The sequence below is a fragment of the Argiope bruennichi genome, chromosome 9 (genome assembly GCF_947563725.1).
Source record: "Argiope bruennichi chromosome 9, qqArgBrue1.1, whole genome shotgun sequence".
Taxonomy (NCBI): Eukaryota; Metazoa; Arthropoda; class Arachnida; order Araneae; family Araneidae; genus Argiope; species Argiope bruennichi.
In genome coordinates, this window is record NC_079159.1 from 22,022,040 (window position 1) to 22,043,056 (window position 21,017).

Below are 21,017 nucleotides of genomic sequence, written 5' to 3' on the forward strand. Positions count from 1 at the left end.
TGGATGACATGAGCCGTTTATTTTGAAAGTGGGGCTCCATTTTCAAAAAAATATTTTGAAAAAAATGGAGATAATGGTAGTTATAGATAAAACTAGTTATGATCTTTTTATACGTAGACAATTTGAAGTAAAAAAAAATAATAAAAATCAGATTCTAGTATTTTGGAGATGGAAGTTTTAGCTTTTAACAGTACTGAAAATGTGTTTATTTTGAAAGTTGTGCAAGTCCATCTTAGATTGAAATTATTTTTGACCGAATATATTGCGGCAAAATTTAGCTCCGGTTGTTGCTGTATGCTGCCGTTTGAAATCATGTCTGAAATCTAGGGTGTTTCTATCTATCTATCTATTCATCTTTGATAAAGAAAATTGGTGGTTGTACAGTATTTCATAAGAAATAAAAAATATATCTTAAGTTTGTGTTTCAATAATTATATGTTTACTTCCAACACCGATTGCTCAGTCCAGTGACAATGAAATAAATATCATTGATCACAAATTTTTGTTGTCAAACATTCAGTTTTACAGAACGATCTTGATTTTGGAGTGGTAGAACTGGCAATCCGGAAAACCTTGTACATTAACCCATGTACATGGATTACTATAAAGTAAGGAGAAATTGTCGAAAACATATTAAATGTTTAATACATGAAATGAAACGCGGATATTTATTTTCATCCCAACCTGTGGAGAAAGCGGTTATAGAAAGAAATAAAAATACCGATGGAGAAACCGTGAATTGTTTAACTATATGCTGGATCAATTTACAAGGGATGCACCATACAAAATGTTTTACAAAACTTTGATAGAACGAGATGCTGAATTTAAATTATCGATTTGCCACCACAGTGATTAATACAAAATAATTTCAAAAATATAAAATTATCTTTTAAGTATAAAAAAAAGGAGAATTATTATACCTGAAACATGCAAGGACATGATGGATATATTACCATATATATCTCCTGCTCACCATAGTCATTTTAAATTGTTAAATCCTGAATAAAATTCAATTTAATTATACCTATGTATAAGCTGAAAACGAATAATGTCATTGACATTCTTAATAAAACTGAATTGTTTTTTGTTACGTTATATTTTCTACATGCATATTCTTTGATTTGTATCACTTTTTATCAAATGAAAAAAAAATATTTAACAATTTTTGAACAGTATTTCATTTTTATTATTAAAAAAAATGTTGGTACAACTGAAATATTTCCCAATTAAATGACATTTTACAATAATTCATTAATTTTGAAAGTGAGGCAAGTCTATTTATTTATAATAAAACTCTTATCTTTTTAGTCAGCACTGTAAACACTATTGGATTATAAACTTACATTATCTGGTACCACAAAATACAAAAAAATATATCTATTAATACTTACCAATATTTTTAAATTTATTGAAATACAAACCTTTAAATATCTCGCAATAACAAAAAATGGACTTGCCCCATTCTCAAAATAAACGGCTCATATATTATCTCCTTAATTAGGATAAGAGAATCGTCTGATATCTGAATGATAAAAATATTAATATCTATGGCTGAAGTATTCCATGCTTCACATGGGGAAAGTGATGTCAATTTATCTACAGAATTATAAAATATATTGAGAAATAAATCTAGTTTCAGACCGAAATCATTAATTTTATATTCTTCAGTAGTAATGCAAATATAGGATGAAGTGCCCATGAAGACTAAAAACAATTGTAGTATCGGCCTTATGTTAGGATTCTTGTAGCAGTTTATAACAAAACGTCAAATCCATCGCCGTTAAAGTCAGTTTACAAGATAGCACAGAATTTTGAATTAATGCAAAATCTTTTGCCTACATTTTGAATTGATAAGATATTTTACAATATTTTGAATCTATGAAATAAAAAGGGTTTTGTTATGCTAAGGGAATTCTGACGGATCATCGGCTTGCATGTAAGCATTATGGGGGATTCCAGCTATATTTTCAACATTCTATTTCACATTTGATTGCCATGAAATTACTACACATTTCTTCCAAAATTTTATTGCCAGATACTATTTAAAAGAAGCAGTGGATTCCTTATAGTGTTACCACCTTTCATTAACTTAACATTCATATGTCATTACACTTCCAGTTATGGTATTTTAACTCCTCATTTTATATTTATTAATTTAGAAATTATCAGCTGAACTTTGCAGTTTTAATACCCAACGATCAATCACAATGTTATATACTTTTTTTTCAATATTCCTAATTGATTTTTCTGCATACCCGAGCTCCGAATACGGTTGCGATTGAAGGAGGACTATGTCTAAAAAGAGAAATTAATAAATTCATCCACGCAATTGAAGATTTATCTGTATTTTTAGGAAATATAAATAAAGAAAAATAAATAAATTTAAAAACATGCGAAAAAAATTGGTAATTTATTTTTATACAAAAAATACGTTTTATGACAAGATAATGGGTTTCTAAGAGCTGTCACACCAAATAAAATTTCTTACGCTTTTATATAAACATAAAATATCTCACATGCTGTTTCAAATATTTCTAAAATATTTCTGAAAAAAAAAAAAGCTCTGCAAAATTGTTTATCATGAAGAAATTTTAAGGTTTTCCACAAAATACAGCAAAACCAACAAACCAGTGAAAGAGAGAGAGATGAAGAAATTTCAGATACTCAGACTTTTCTGAAGAAAAAAAAAAAGAATAAAGAGTATCTGTTCCCAGTGTATCTGCTAACAGTTTCTGCATGTCACAAAGGCACAATATATTGAACTGATGAATTGCAAATGAGGCCATTCTGTGAAAAGGTTCTGACAAAAGGAACAAAGAAAAGTGAGATTCTGTCACCAACATATGAGGGAAATGTCAATCCAAGAAACTTTCACTCCCCAAGCCCTTCATGGGAAATAGCTTTTCTGGAAATATTAAACTGAAGACCTGTTCCGTGCAAGCGGGACAAAATGGTAACTTAAGGAAAACAATGGTGACAAGCTAAATTCTTTTGATGTCCTTATAACTTATGACGTTACAATATTGCATATCAATATGCGTTGCTTATGATAAAGAACAATTCGTAATGAAAAAATCTTTAATGCATTGATTTCAATCTCTTTTTTTAGTGGTTGATCAATATTCATTTTTTAGTGGTTTATCAAATTCCTTAACTTTTTCTTTCTTGTATGCGAAATGTAGATGAAGTATTGCAACCGTTAAATATTCGACTTTAGATTTTGACGAATCTCCACGCTTTAGATATTCTTAAGTTCGAAAAAAAATGGCATTATATCTGTTTGTTTCCATCTCAGTACCTTCTGATGGCAGACGGCCGTGGTGGTCTGGTTGTAAGATCTCGGCTTCGGAACCATAGGGTTTCAGGTTCGATACCCAATTCCAGCGAAGAACCGTCGTGTAAGCGGGTCTGGTGCACTTTAAATCCGTCGGGACAAGCGTACTCCCTCTGGTGTGGCGTGGGAGATTGGAGAGAGGATGCCAGCTCATGTGTCATCCTCGTTGTCTAATGGTGGTTCAAAATCACGAGGTCTGCCTCAGAATAGCTTATGGTGCATCTTTAAAACTGGAAAATAATATAGCTAAGCAAAACCAATATCTTGCTTCCGAAGGCGCGGTGAAGTTTCATAATGTTAGCATTATCGTAGTATTTAGATTGTATAAAGAATTTTAACTTCTATGCAACTTCAAAAATATTCCGGTATTTGTTAAAGAAATTATTGTTCTTTATTAAAAATTTGAACAGGTCCAAGATGATATTAAAATTAAAGTACGATCTCAGCATTTTACTGCCAAACGATTAATTTCGTTACGTTTATCACAGATTTTGAAACAAAATAAAAACATAGAACAGATTTCTTGATATCAATTGATTGATGATGATATAAATAATATTTGAGATCTATCTTTTATGTTTCATGCTACACAAGTATCAGCTATTTGACTACAAGAGTCATATTTTGCTTATTTCAAGCTCACATACACGTCGTATCTTCTGAGAAATTAGCATTCGCACCGACACCCGCATCATGCAATTGAAATATTACCACAAAACGAGACATTTAATGTCAACTCAAACATCGAAGGTATATTTATAGAAGACAACTTCTATTTCACCAACACTTTTATAGTATATTTGATCAAAATTTATTTTCTAAAAATAAGAAATGGGCCGCATAAAAGATCTTTAAAAATTATCAAATCGATCTAAGAAGTTAATTTTAAGATAATTTTGTAATTTAAAGAAATATTTTAAACCAATAATATGATTATGAATTATTACAGTGAACGCCTGGTTAGGAACATATTACGTCGCAAAAATATATGTAAAAAAGGCGAACATTTTCATTCCCGGTAAAAAGTTTAATGACGACATAGTTTTCTGTATAGACGCTATTTAATCAATTAAAGCTACAAAAACTTTCTTTTATCAATTCTTGAATTCTCAAAAGAGTTTGCTAACTATAAATTGTATTATAACCATATATTATTAAATTTATATGACAGAGTTTAAAACTCTCGGATATATGTAAATTATTTCTCAAATATATATAAATTACTACACATTGTGAAATATTATAAATCTCGCATGAACAACAGAATCATTCTTTATTTGAAAATGTACATGTGTGAAATGTACACTTTCCCTTTTTATTATTATTACAAAATTCTGTTACCTATTTTCTCTTCAAAACATGCATACTTCGAATAAAATTTGCTCAAGATAATGTTAATTTAATTCACTATGAGGAAGTTTCAAACTAATTTTTACTAAATTTCATCATATGTATGAAAGTCTAATATAGCTATGATAAGCCTCTTTTATGTAGCTTTAATTCAACCCTAAAATATTGCATTTTTGTGTAAATAACAAACTATTTGTCTGTCTACCAATTGCTTTTCAAGGATGCAGACCAGTAAATGAAAATCCAAATTTATTGTTCCAGATCTGAATAACTTTATAAAGTGCAGTTAATGCATTATTTAAATAAGCTTTATTTGGAAAAGATACAATGTCTCGTCGAGTATGAGTTATTTTTATTCGGATTCATTTGAAGAATGATGCAAGTTCTTAAAAATCTTCGAGAGAATTACAATTATATAAATATTTTGGGCTCATTTACATTGCAGATCTTTATTTTATTATTGATACGAATAATGTTGAAACTTTAAATTTTCATTTATAAATGACATTCAAGCGTTAGTCTTCTCTTAATTTTGAATATTACTGAGACTCACATTATAGCAACAGTTCTCAATTTTTTCAAACTTTAGTAGACAGGCTTCTATTTTAATATAAATGTCTCATCAAATCCAGTGATTGAGCAGAATTTGATTTTTATTTTCTCAATGAGAATTTTAATAATTATTTATAAAGTGGATCACAAGTTGCTTATATTAATATGAATATTAAATAGCACATAAATCATAAAAATGGTGTAGAAATTGTCTGGAATGGTAGTAAACAAATCAGGTGTTTGGAATTTGGAAAGTATAAAAATGTTTTGAAAACACTCAAAATGATTATTAAGAAAAAAACATTATCCGGTTATATATATTTATTGCTAGGTATATTTTGAAATATGAAAGAAGGTATAATTTGTAAGATTAGAAGACTGACTTCTGTTTTAATATTAATGTCTCTTAACTCCAATGATTTATTAGAATTTTGGAATTCTGTTCTACATTAAAATTTTAAATAATTACTTACAGCCTGGATCTTAAGTTATGCATTTTATAGCAATAATAAATGATATATATATCATATAAATCTGTTTATAAAGTATCAAAATTTATCGCAGATACTCACGAAGATAATCAATAAAAAACAATTACTCTTTTATGTAATATGTATGGCTAGGTATAATTTAAACCATGGAATAACAAAATAGCCAAATGACGATTAACAAACCATCCATCATCACCATCAATTCCATCTATATAGTAAACGTTTAAGAGATACATCGATGTGAGTTCAATGGATTTACAAGCACTTTCAAAGGTCTCATTATTTGAGCAGAATATTTGTTTCTCAGATCAAGTTTAAAGTTAATAAAGATCTCAGCATATGTTCCTTTAAATTTTATTAGTCAATATTTTACAATCGGCGTTATAGTCTAAGACGCATCCACTGGTCCAATCGAGAAATTTATTGACATATTCCTTACTTAATCAGCATGATAGATTAATTAAATTTAATATTCCTAAATAAATAATCCAGGAAAAAAATGTTTGGTTCTTACATTTGTCTTTCCTAATTTGATCATATATTTTCCAATCATTCTGTTTAAAATAAAGTTGCTCTTTTTAAGAAAATTTATTTGGGAGAAAAGAAACGAAACGAGAAAAAAAAATAGTGTTCTTATCAATACAATAAAAAAAATCGATTTTGAGAAATTTTAGAATAATTAATTTAAATCAAAGATTAATTCAAGATATTAAATATAAAAAGATCGAAATTAAAGAAAAAAAATATTTTGAGTTGTAATTTTATTTCTATGTAACACAAATTCTATCATTTTTCCATTAGTTTTAACAGTATCCTTTTAGGTTACTTGTTTTATTTTGTTAGAGCTAACCCCTTATCCCAAAACTCATTTATCTCTGCTCTACAGTAACTATCACTGATCGTCAAGGATAATGATTAATGGATGGTAATGGAAACTAAATGATAGTTATATTTTACGGTTGTGATATTATTGGTTTTCTCAGATAAATGATATTGTTTCAATGTTTCTTCATCCTACAAAGTAAATGTTTATTTTAATATTGATTGCTTATTCTTATTACATAGTGTCAAATCATTAGGTGACATAAGCTGGATCTTCGATTTTTGGATTAAAAAAGTGTGGCGTTCGGCTTTAAATTCGCTATTTTACAAATTTGCTGTGCAAAAGGTCTTTTTTAAGCAGAAATCTTCCCTTTTACTTTTTCTTACCTTGTTGAAGCTTTGAGACACTATTGTAATTGTCAAAAAATTCGTGATCGAGATTTGTACGAATGTTCTCGTTCTAGATCACCCAGAGTCCAAAAAAGTGCATTTTTCGAAAATATGTCTACTTCCCTGTTTATCTATCTCTCTATCTGTTACTAAGATAACTCAAAAGCACTTCGAGATTAACGGATAAAATTTGGTATATTGTCTTTACACCGAATTTGTAGATACTTTCTCTTTCCTTGTTGAAGATTAGTGACACTATTGTAATTGTCAAAAAATTCGTTATCGAGATTTGGACGAATGTTCACGTTTTAGATCACCCAGAGTCCAAAAAAGGGCATTTTTCGAAAATATATGTCTACTTACCTGTTTGCCTATCTGTCTGTCTGTTACTAAGATAACTCAAAAACACTTTGGGCTAAACGGATAAAATTTGATAAATTGTAGATTTCTGTCAAATTTTGTTCTAACTCCGTTCAGAGTAAGTACGTTTACCCGTTGCACGTTTGTCCATTTGTATGATCATAATCCATTTTGAAGGTGTCTGGCTCTTCGAAACTACTTAACACAATAACTACAAAATGAAGAAAGCTACATGGATGAAATTCGATACATAAATTCATCGTCTATAGTATAGACATCTATCAAACATTAAGCTAAATGCAACAAAAAGGATCGTTCATCTGTCGATTATAAACACGATAACTCATAAAACTCTAACTTAAATATATTGAACTTAGTATGTGATTTTAGTCATTTGGTTGAGGAAAGTAAGTAAATCTAAAACTCATAGATTCGATTTTCAGATACTATTGTTACAAACCTGTAATTTTGCTTCCCAATGCGACTAGTGTCATCGTAAGAAAGACAGGATGTACGATCTGTCCTGTTCGTGCTGAGCGTCAATGAATTCCGAGCTTGGCGACCATTCGGCGACTTGGCGACGAATTTGGCGAGTTTGGCAACAAAATGGATCATACTGGAAAGTTCGAGAAGTTTTACGATCCATCCAGAAACCGAGATACATACAGATACGCCCTGATTGGTCTATAAGATTCTAGCCCCGCCTCCCGGAACTATAAAAGACAGGCACTCTAAAGCGGCGGAGAAGTGGTGTTTATCGTCAGAAGTCGTGCGTGAGAGTAGGCGGAGTCGCCGACGAGTAACAAGATTTTGGAGGATTAGACAGCAAGGAAGCTGCTGTACTAGCGATGAAATGCGCTGTGTCATTACAATTGATTGGCGGTATTTGCAGGAAAAAAATTTTTATAACACTATTAACCGCACGCCAGTGAATGATTTTCAGAAATCTCGTCAATGATGATGCGAATGACTCAGTAAAAAAGCCAAATTCATCCAAACTTTAATATTTCATAACTCTTGTACGCCAATATTATACATATATGGGGGGTAGCACATTTATTAGAGAGTATGCAAGAAAGTTTTGAGGAGACTACTCCTTCTGACTACATTCAGGAATTGTAATATAAAATAAGATTCTACACAGATCTTCTTAATCGCATTCTATGTAGATAACTAATTTGTAGCAAAATAAGTTTTATTTTTCTGTTTTTGAATGGTTTGCATTTATTTATTTATAGAAATAAAAAATTTGTATCATATCATCAATAATAGTTCATTATTTTTTTATTCTATATAATGTTTATATATATATCAATTTATTATTAAATATTATTTTATTGCTATATTGCTATTTCTTGGGGAGGGCATTAATTAATAATCATCTTTTTGTGATCAGTTGTTAAAAAAGAATACTGATTATATTTTCACTTAAACATTTTATGTGTAAACTGATACCCATGGTTCCACGTATAAAGATCTTAAGCATAAAATTATATTAGAGTTAAATTAGTTTATTTGATATATAACTATTTAATTTAAGGTTTACATGAATCTTTTTAATAGAGTCTCCCGTAACATCACAATCTCATCAAAGCGCAGAGAAATTTCCTACATTAATTTAGAATTGCAACGTTTTCTACGTGATTATACTTTTTTTATACAGATAAAGAAATTGATCTTTCTTTAGTTTTCTACAATATAAGAAATAACAACAGGAGCGATTAAGAGGAGTGAGAAGTTTAAATTTCGTTGCAAAAGCGAAAACTGAAATTAAAAAAAACTTCGAAAAAAATTAAAACTTGTCCAAATTAGATTAAAGAAATATGAGACAATTAAATTAGTATTACAAAAAACAATTTAAAAAACATTTTTATTACGTAAATTTTATTTTTGGTAATTATTACGATAAAAGCCAATATCTCGCTTTTATTTCATCATTTTTTTTAATCGCCTCTAAGTGCACTTATTGAAAATAATGAAACTTTGGTAGCCATCTAAATCCAAAATTCTAATCTGAAGTGCGCCATTTCTTTTTTTAAATAAAGAATGATTGTTCATCTCATAATTTATTTTTTATTTTATGTTTTAATAGAGTTAATATATGAAATATTTGACCTGATATGAACACATTTTAAATTCATTTCAAACTTTTTTCGATACATTTAAGATATGTAACTAAGATACATTTTCAGCATATGAAGTAAAATGAAAATACGGGTCGGATGATGGAAATTCAATTAATTTAAGTTGAAAGTAAGAAGTCATAATTTAATACAATATTCATAGTTTCAAATGAAAGAACTTTATACCTTTGTTTCTTTTACCAGTTATTCAAATTCAGAATCTACAATCCACAGACCTAAATATTTAACTATAAAGGGAAAAAAAGATAAAGAAAAATATGTTTGATTTTTTCATTATGAAGATAATTTCTTTCTTTCTTAATTTTATGGAATACAAAATATTTAAAAAAATTCACATGATTAAATTTAAAAATATTTATTTATTTTTATTTACTCATTTTTTTCTTTGAAGTTATTCCCATTCCGTGATGAAATTTCCATATCTTATCAATGTATAGTGTTTCCTCTTCGGAAATTCCACATGCTGAGCAATGCTTATCCCATTTCAATCTTAGAATGTAATTTGAATTCATTCACCTTTCCACTCATAAATAAACAATGTAATCTCAAAATATTTAACATTTCGAAGCTATTAATTAGAATCGTATATTATCCGTTGAAATAATCCAATTATGCCTCTTTCTTTTTGAAATACCATATTTTTTCATATGCCAGATTTAAGAAGTCTTAACTTTCAGGAACCAACACAATATCTTAACCGGATTATATATTAGTTTAAGTATGATGAAATCTTAATTTTTAAAATGAGAATTTCTCAGTAGATACAACATAGTGTTTTCTATTTTTATAAAAATAAAAGCATTGAAAGGTGATAACAACTTCAACAGTCTACAAAATCATTTGATATCTTCTTCATCAATACTAATTTCAGTCATCATGTGTAGGATGATACAATAATGTAGAAAACTCCAAATAATTTTAAAGGATTAGATGTCAAGCATCGTAGTTATATAGTATTGGTGCACTAAATTGTTTGGATAGCACTTGATCCGTACAAACTGATACAGTTGACACTTGGGCAAGAATATAACAACATTATAATTACCACAATGGGTACAATGATACCAATATGGCATACCTTAATAAGAAGAATTGAAGAATGGATGATTTGGTTCTATCATCTGTTTATATTCTTAGCCAAAGTTACTGAAAACTGATAAACCGTACTACACTTTACATATAATATACAAACTACAGCGCTTCTGGACGTTAGATGTCTTCCTGATTTCTTGCAGATGAATTAAAAATATGAACTAGTTCCTTTAACTGATTCCCAAATATTGTAGCTTACACAGACACATAAGCTTTCAACTAGATGGATGATGGATGATTTGAAGAATGGATGATTTGGTTCTATCATCTGTTTATATTCTTAGCCAAAGTTACTGAAAACTGATAAACCGTACTACACTTTACATATAATATACAAACTACAGCGCTTCTGGACGTTAGATGTCTTCCTGATTTCTTGCAGATGAATTAAAAATATGAACTAGTTCCTTTAACTGATTCCCAAATATTGTAGCTTACACAGACACATAAGCTTTCAACTAGATGGATGATGGATGATTTGGTTCTATCATCTGTTTATATTCTTAGCCAAAGTTACTGAAAACTGATAAACCGTACTACACTTTACATATAATATACAATCTGCAGCGCTTCTGGACGTTAGATGTCTTCCTGATTTCTTGCAGATGAATTAAAAATATGAACTAGTTCCTTTAACTGATTCCCAAATATTGTAGCTTACACAGACACATAAGCTTTCAACTAGATGCTTTCAGGTCAGTTCAATTTTCTGATACTGCCATTAACTCATTGAATTAGAAGACATCCCTAGTAATGCTTGAATATACTGCAATACTTAAGAATAGAGCTGATACAATTTTTCATTCAAATAAAAATATCTACTGATACCGCATGATATCTATTCTATGGGCACAAAATGTCCAAATATATTGTTAGATAAGCATATGATATTGTACGGCATTTAAAATACCGAACAAGATCATGAAGAGTTTGGCACTATCTTCTAATAATTAGACAGAAAAGTTTTAGAATTGTACACATTTCTAATACTAAAAAATAAATATCATTTTAAGAAACACTGCATGTATTATAAACTCAACTTCTATGTATTAAAATTGTTTGTTTGTTTTTCTTTGGAACTTTCAGATTCGCCCATCTGCAGGCCGGATCAAGAGACCACATTCACGGCCGTGATAAATCGTCCAGTCCAAATCCAGTGCGAAGTAGAAGCGGACATGGATGACGTAAATTTCCGCTGGGAATTCAACGGCACTTCTCCTGGAGGGGACGTGCAGGTCATCTCAGTTCCAGGGACAACTACAAAAAGCGTGGTAAATTACACACCCAGATCGGAAAGCGACTTCGGAACGGTATATTGCTGGGGGACGAACAATGTGGGAACTCAAAGTAATCCATGTGCCTTCTTCGTCATTCCAGCAGGTATTAATAGCCGTTTCAATTTTGTCTCATTAACGTTTAACGAATCATTATTTCACGTTTCTTAGTTTGTCAGTATCATTTATTTAACATTTAATGTGGGAACTCAAAGTAATCCTTGTGCCTTCTTCGACATTCCAGCAGGTATTAATAGCCGTTTCAATTTTGTCTTATTAACGTTTAACGAATCATTATTTCACGTTTCTTAGTTTGTCAGTATCATTTATTTAATATTTAATATCATTCGACTATTATTCAACGTTTATTAAGTTGTCAGTGTTATTTAATTTACATTGAATATTTTATATCCATTGTTCAACATTTATTAATTCGCCAGTACTATTTATTTAATATTTAGTATTATATATCCATTATTCAACGTTACTTAGTTTATCATTAACCTTTTATTTATCGTGGGTATATAATTAGCTACTTTTTATTCTTTTCCATCTCTGAGCCTTTGAAGTCAAATATCTGAGCATTAAGTGATACCTAATGTGTGATACTCTTGAATTTATAAATAAAAACTTACTACAACCATTTATTTATAACTGTGGGAATTAAAAGGGATCATTTGGTTTCTTTATAATTTCAGCAGGTAAAAAGATAGAATATCGCATTATCCATCATATTTTACACAATATATCAATAATTATTTAATTAAAAATCTTCCAAGAAAATTTACAGTCCTTTTTCTATTTATTTTGAAGTTTTCATCTTAATTTACATTGAAATTATGATTTAATTCTGGTACACAGATATAATCAAAAATAAAAGAATAACAATTACTAATGGTGATCAAAAGCTGAGTAACATGTTCTACAAGTTTGGTGATGTTTAGTCAGGCTTCTTTACAATTTTAATACAATTTGATATTAGCTAGATATTATATCTTAATAAAATTGTGTAGGATAAATTAATTCGAAGTTATATCTGCGAATTATGTTAATTAAATTTATGGAGCAAATAAGGTTTGATTTTTTCATATCGTAATTATTCCATTTCAAATCATTTTTTTTTCGTGTCATATTTTTGTTATGTAATGGAAACCGGTATAAAAAACAGAAACATTAAAACATTTAAGTAACTATTCCTTTAAGTTGCAACTCAAAAACCTTTTTAAAAAAATACTGTGCATTTAGATTTAATTTTTAATTTAATTCAATGGTAAAATCCCAGAAATTCGCGGGATTTTTTTTTAATAATGGGATTTAAAATATATATATATTTCTCGAAAATTGTCTAGACCGATATTATATTTCTCTTTTGAATAATTAAATTAAAATTCTCAACTAATTATCTGAATTACGAAATAATTATTTTAGTGTTTCGAAAATGCTTTTCGATATTTTCTAAGTCGATTATACAACACGTCTGCAATAGTCAATTTAGCATTAGAAATGATAGCATATTTCATTTTTTTATATTAAAAGGCAATACTATCTTAGTAAATAATGCATTATTTTCGACAAAAGTGATTATATAAGCTTCAATAAAAATTATTATGTTACTTTTTATAAAATTTTCCGTTATTAAAAATTATTTTTAAAATAATATTTTAAACATATAAAGGAAATATCTAAATTGATTTTGATCTTTTTCTGAAACCTTCTACATAGTTACAAAATCACCAGAACGTTTCTAGAAAAATTAAAAGTACTGTAAATGGAATTTAAATCTAAATTATTTATAATTGGGATCATTAGCATTACTAATTGGAATCAATTTTATGCAATGCAAATTAGAGCCATTTCGCAATTCATCGCTTTTAAAGACGGTTGTTGTACTGCTTGAATTAAAATTACCAAGAAACATTTGAACTACCAAAGAATTTATTCAAGCGAAAAATTAGTTTGATACTTTGTAATAGAAATTGAATTATACTAGACGTCTGAAGTTAATGAGGGAATTAAGAAAATCTGAATGATTCATAAAGCGACTGAATTAAAGGAACAATCAAGTATATATGATAATATGAAACAGTTACTCGTCTGATTCTGTTAGGTCAATCGATAATTTATATTATCCTAATTGAAATTTCAGCATTCTTTCAAATATAAAAATATTTCGGTTTTTTTTTTTTCGTTTTACAACTAATTCATCTAAATGGAACGGTTTTTATTGGGCTTCTGATTAAGTAATCCCCTCTAGACTGAAATGTCAACCGCACCATAGCTTCATTTTTTAAATCGGAAACTACTTCTGAACATTTAGTATTTTTCTGAAACATCACTTTTAAAAGAACTTTTATTATTTTTATATATATGTAGAGTTTCTGCGAATGAATGACCAAATGTAAATAGATTATTTAGTAACTATTTTTTCAAGATTCATTGAATTGATTAAATTTTGGAGATTTTGTGAGGGCAAAATAAAGTATTTTACTAAGCTGCGCCAAACATACGAGGGCTGTCTTAAAAGTATACGATCTTGGATTTTTCTCGTACGGTAATGTTGCTAGAACGGCACCACTGTGCATAGTTGAAGAAGACGACTTAATGCACTTGCTTGAATTTTTTCTCCTTATTTGTATGTGTCAGTCGTTGACTGCTTGGCGCTAAGTAAGATCTTGTTATAAGTGTTCGTTGAATTTTTGATTTATCTCAAGATGACTGAGCGAGTTAAACAGAGATATTGCATCAGATTTTGTCAAAAGTTCATTGTGTTTCAAAGCGAAACAATTCGAAGTAGCAGTTTAATTTATTCAAAAATTTTCGCACATCGATAGAGATGATAACGAATGCATCACGAATACGCACCGGAAGGACAAACAGTGACAAATGAGTACTATCAACAAGTTCTATACCGACTCAAAGATGCGCAAAAGATCAGACGTATAGATGATAATGAACTGGCAGTTGCATCGTGACTATGCTCCAACTCATTTGTTGCATCTGATCCAGACTTTCTTGACGAAACATGGAATAACAGTCGTCTCTCATCCTCTCTACTCTTCAGATATGGCTCCTTGCGACTTCTGGTTATTTCTGGAAGTGAAGATAACATTGAAAGGATCCTGTTTTGAGAGTAGAGAATAGATAAAGCAGAACGCTACAGCGGAGATAAACACATTCCAAAAAAAAAAAAAAAAAAAAAAAAAACCTTCCAGAAGTGTATTCGGCGGTGAAGGATCGGGGAGGGGGGGCGTGAAGACACAAAGAGCCTACTTTATAGTGTATTAGTGTATCACGTGAGTGATATTTTTGGGGGTTCGCCAAAGGTCGGATGCGTTTTAGACAGGACTCGTATAGTTATGAAAAATTCAGTCAGTGAATGTATGGTGAGATATCGAAAACACTTACTATTGGGTATACATGATTTGATATCGCTTGCACACAGGTAAATAGCAAATGATCACTAAGCAACAAAAATAGTGAAAAATAATCAGAGTGCAGCAACAGAACAATAAAACTCACTCCACGATTAATACTGCAACGAGATAAATCATTTGATTTTTTTGAAAACCTCCGCTAAAATTGTCTCTGGGACAATGTATCAAATCTTCAAGAAATACTGCCGCATCTTTCAATCCCAATAGAGGGTTCGTTGCAATCCTTGTCCTTGATGTAAAGGATAATCGGCGTGAGAATATGCGCCGTGCTCTTTTCTCATCCAATTTCCGATAAAATCTCGTCTCAATAGCCTATATCCTCAGAGACCAAAGCTAAGTCTCCGAAATAGTCTAAATGTGAAACTAGTCTTTAGGGTCAAATAACTAGTTAAACTGTAAAAATGAGACCATATGAAAAGCTTACAATCTGAGGAGATAAATGATTTGGGAAGAAAAAAAATCAAAATTAAAATGGGATCATTGATGAAATAATAATCAAAAATATGTTTCTTCACATGGATAAATGCTGATAAAATAAGATATTGATAATTATTAAAATAAAACAAAATAGTCAGCTGTATAAAAAGTAAGCTCATTATTTATAGCAAAAATAGAAGAATAAAAGCGTATTCGTTACACATTTTATTTGTTGATAAATGTAAACAGTCCAGATGCAGAAATTAGTAAATGTTGACAATGAAACACTCCAGATGCAGAAATTAGTAAGCACTAAAGATAGATATTCACAGCATTTCCATACAGGAAATGAAGAATTTAACAATTCTATTTCAAAACAAATTTGACGATATACGAAAAGAAAAAATAGTGTACCGAAAGTTGATTTGACTGATTTTGGAAATGACATTCCAAACAGTAACAGTGCAAATGCTTATACAGATGATCGAGTGTGCCGATTTTTGAGTTTCATCTGATACGTATACTGATTTCTCTGCTGTAAATTATGCAAGAAACGAATCATTTATTACTACTGGAAGGATGACGAAAATCTTGTCTACTGACATTTACGCAAAATTCTCTTTCAGTTTAGGCTATTCATACATTTATTTAGAAGAATGCAATTTCCTTGTGAGACTTTTGCAAGGATAAGAAGTGTTTTTTTTACTATCAATAACTAGTTTCCCTGTCCCTATGGCTGTGCATTTATAGTTTTGATATCAATTAACGATTCTATAGTCTTCTAGCGAGCGTTCCCCGTGTGTGATGTTCGTATGTTGTTTTAGATTGGGACTGTTTCGAAATGACATTCCAAACAGTGACAGTGCAAATGCTTATACAGATGATAGAGTGTGCCGATTTTTGAGTTTCATCTGATACGTATACTGATTTCTCTGCTGTAAATTATGCAAGAAACGAATCATTTATTACTACTGGAAGGATGACGAAAATCTTGTCTACTGACATTTACGCAAATTTCGCTTTCAGTTTAGGCTATTCATACATTTATTTAGAAGAATGCAATTTCTTTGTGAGACTTTTGCAAGGATAAGAAGTGGTTTTTTTATTATCAATAACTAGTTTTCCTGTCCCTATGGCTGTGCATTTATAGTTTTGATATCAATTAACGATTCTATAGTCTTCTAGCGAGCGTTCCCCGTGTGTGATGTTCGTATGTTGTTTTAGATTGGATAATTCGGATATTGAATCTATATAGCACGTGCTTCCGTATTCCTATTTACGTTGGTCCAGTCAATCAAATGTTCTATATATCACTGTCCATGACTCAGCAGTATCCTCTGATTATCAATTGAATTGCGTTAAACATTTTTTTCCCCATATTAACAGTATTTTTCTAAATAAGAAGGCTGAATTTGAATTTAATTCCCGCAAAAAATTTTATTTTGCAATGGATATTTACTTTTAAGAAATTAATTACTTTTATAATATCAGTTCATAATTGAATTTACTCATAAATTATCCGAATTATCTGGTTGTAAAAGAAATGGGTACATAAACGTTTTCTATATCTTTATACTTCGGTTATTTTCTGCAGTTTTCTTTTTATTTTAATCATGCCATAAAAGTAAATATAGGAAAAGTAAGTATTGTCGACAATTTAATGTAAAAGTGATCCCTTTCGTGATAGGTTTCAAAATCGATCTAATTAGTGAAAAAAGGAAATCAATCAAGAAGTTTGAAATTAATTATAATGTGGATAACATACGGTGAACATAAAATTACTTTCCATTTTTAAATTATCTATATCACACATACACACACACACACACACACACACACACACACACACACACACTGACTGCGTCGTAATACCTGATACAGGAAAAAGAATTCTGATGATGTTACACATTGACTTTGACTAGGGAAGTTCTATCACTTACTCTCCGACCCGCCCGAAGGCACACGGAAAAAGAATACTGCCACAACAGCAACGGGAACTATGGTAGAGTCCTAAGGGCCATCACCGGCCAAGATACAACCCTTCCCGAAGGAAGTACGTCCAATCATCGATGGGAGGAGCAAGATCCCCCACCTATTTATGTATCTTCCAAGGTGGCGAGATCCATCCACCATACCGGAAGCATCTCATACTCATTTCGAGATGCCCCCGGGGCGAGGGTTGAATAGGGAAAGCTAACGTTAGATAATGAAGGATTATTTCGAAATGTTGTAGGGGACGCGGTGGCCTGGTGGTAATGTCTCTCCATCGGAACCTTAGGCTTTCAGGTTCGAAACCCAATTCCACCGAAGAACCGTCGTGCAAGAGAATCTGTTGCACGTTAAATCCATCCTGACTAAACGTCCTCCCGCTGGTGTGGAGAGGGGGTGCCAGCTTAGGTGTCGTCCTCGTCATCTGAACCGCGGTTCAAAATTACGAGATCCGTCCCAAAATAGCCCTAGTGTTGCTTGAAATGGGACATTAATATAACTAAACTTCGAATTGTTGTAGTAGATTCTATATTTTTAATACTTGAATATAGATAAAAATTCTCCTGAATCATTCTTCAGGGATTTTTTCGTAATTATAGACTGATTTTATATCGACTATGCGGAAATCAGGCCATCCTACTGGTGACATTTCTTATAATTTTTTCTGTTCCTCTCTCCTTAAATTCCACATAAAAATATGAAATTTTGTTACAGCGTAATTCATTAATTTGGACTGTGTAACGTTTCCAGATAGGGAAAATCATTTTATGTCGACCCAATATATAGAGAGCTTCAAAAAAAAAAGCATACATTAATATCCTTAATATTTTTCACTTATGCATATATTTACCATTACAAAGTTTTAATAAATATTGTCGACATTTATATGAGTGCACTTTGAATTCTGTGGAAATTGGTAAAAAAATTGTAACAATTTTATTTTATATAGTAATTTTATTTATTTTTTAAAACATCAATTAGTAAAATATTATGTTTACATCTATTCATACACATAAAATATTTTGTGATTCCTTCTATTAAATTTGCTAATATATTAAAATGAAAAACCTGTGTACTTGGATCACATTTTATACCTCTGATAGTGAATTTGTGTTCACTGTATATTTCAGAGGTAATATTCATAGAAGAGAGGGTTATTAAAATGTTAAATAAAAAAAAATAAATATATTTTGTCCAATCCACATTCACCGGATGATAAAGATACTGTTCACCAGCAAATGTCGACATTCTTTTATTTCCATCTTTCAAAACATCAGTTTCATTCCCGTGATATTAGATTATAAAAACAAAAAACAAATGATTAATAAAATAAAAGTCTTATAGATAATATTTTAATTATAGATTTGAATTAAGAAAATGTATAAAATCAGATGTCTTTCCCATGAGATAAAAACATAAAAAAAACCTTAAGAGACGTTCACTTAAAAAAAAAAACCGAAAGCAATTAAGCTATATTTATTATAACCTACAATTTAATAAATAATTTGCATCCATCATGACCACATGATATAAATTTTCTCAAACATTAGATTTTTTTTTCTTTTCAAAAAAGTAATCAATAATCATTATTTTTCAAAACTATTTATATTCTTAAAAGACTTTCTGAATTATAAAAGTGAAGAAAGTGAATTATTTATTAGATACACCAAATGAGAGAGGTCCCTAAGGCGCTATTAACTTCCAATTTTATATTTCACAGGAAAAATATTTTCAAAGTTTTCTATTTATAATGATTTTCAACAAAAATGAGAAAAACGGGAATAAAATTGCTTCAAACATACTTTAATTCTGCTTTGGATGCTTAGAAAATAATAGCATAGTTTAATATTAATTTTGATTTTAAAAATATTAATTGACAACTCGATATATATTTTTCAATCGCGATCCTGTAAAAATCTAATGAGGAAAGTCTCATTATTCGAATTCTAAAGTTTAAAAGGAAATAAGAGTGAAATGTAAGAAATAAATATAAGGGAAAATAATTTTAAAGGAATATAAATAAGAAAATTATCTTAATAAGATGGGATTTATTCATCTTATATTATATGCCGAAATATGTTTGAAAATCAAGTTCCAAATATATATAATAATAATAATATTTTAAACTCTTAATTTAAACCAAATTAATTTCCAAAACTTTATCTTAATTTAGTCCATAGTAAAATATTCTCTTATTTCCTGATCTAATTCCACTTTCGGTTTAATTAATTCATTTGTAAAAATAATACGCCCTCAGTACTACGTATCAAATGAAAGTGATACTTCCTTTGCCCTTGTCAAAAGTCAATACATGTATTCTATCGGCACGTGGCAGGAAATCCTATGTTATATATGACTAGTGATCATTTGTTACGCGCTCTTCTTTACTTCTGCTTTTGTGTCGCAATGCGCCTTGTAAATAATCATGCCGGCCGAGAGAGAATAAAACGAAATTAAAAATTCAACGTCTCGTCTATGTCTTCAAACATGCCTTCTGCTGCAAACAAAATAATTTATATATATATATATATATATATATATATATATATATATATATATATATATATATATATATATATATATATTTGGTTTACATACCTAAATGAATACTATTATTAATAGAAATTATAATATATTAATAATACTATTACTAGTGGATAGATGATTACTGAAAGAGGCTTGTAATTGAAAGAAAATAATCTATAATATTTTGATTGAACTTCCAGGTTAAAGGCTAAATAGGTCAGGCAAAAATGATTGAAAATTTATAAAGTGGCTCAATTTATAGCAAAAACATTCCAGTTTCTTAAGAGAAACAACTTTATATACTTGAAAGAATTATCTACTATTTGGTAATAAAAATAGTCAATGCCTAACTAGAAATGTTGTCGGATGCAAGCAAACAACATCTGTTGAAGCATGGATTCACATTTTTAAACAAAATAAATTCAAATAAATCAGTTTTTCCTGTTCTACTGATACTTCGCATGCTCCTCTGGAATTTTAAATAGAAAGTGCAAGCCGAAATCCCGGAAAACCAAACAGTATGTACGACAACCGCTGTAAGAAAGTTCAATTTCTTTATGAACTGCTACGAGCCTAGAATATATATCTATATATATATAAATATATGCCCTACCCAGACATCCATAAATTATGTATTTCACCTCAGGAGAACTAAACAGTGCAATTCGAGATAAATCGCTTGGAAAATTGAAAAATTTATTTTCTAACTTTCATTTAAAATGGTTACAGTTTCAAGCTGGCTTATGCAAGTAGAAAATATAAAGCGTTAAAAAAACTGGAATGTCAGACACTGGCTTTGAAATGGTTGCTTCATTTTTTTTCCATAATGAAATCTTTTCTGT

The 21,017-nt window shown here is 29.8% G+C and overlaps 1 protein-coding gene across 1 annotated transcript in view; it reads left to right on the forward strand.

The window, feature by feature from the left end:
* Positions 1–14,937, forward strand: part of LOC129984900 (synaptogenesis protein syg-2-like) — a 170,145-nt gene extending 155,208 nt beyond the window's left edge. The window contains exons 6-7 of the mRNA XM_056094854.1: positions 11,622–11,915; positions 14,816–14,937. Coding sequence (XP_055950829.1) covers positions 11,622–11,915; positions 14,816–14,937 — 416 coding nt within the window. The remainder of the gene's footprint in view (positions 1–11,621; positions 11,916–14,815) is intronic.
* The last annotated feature ends 6,080 nt before the right edge of the window (positions 14,938–21,017 follow it).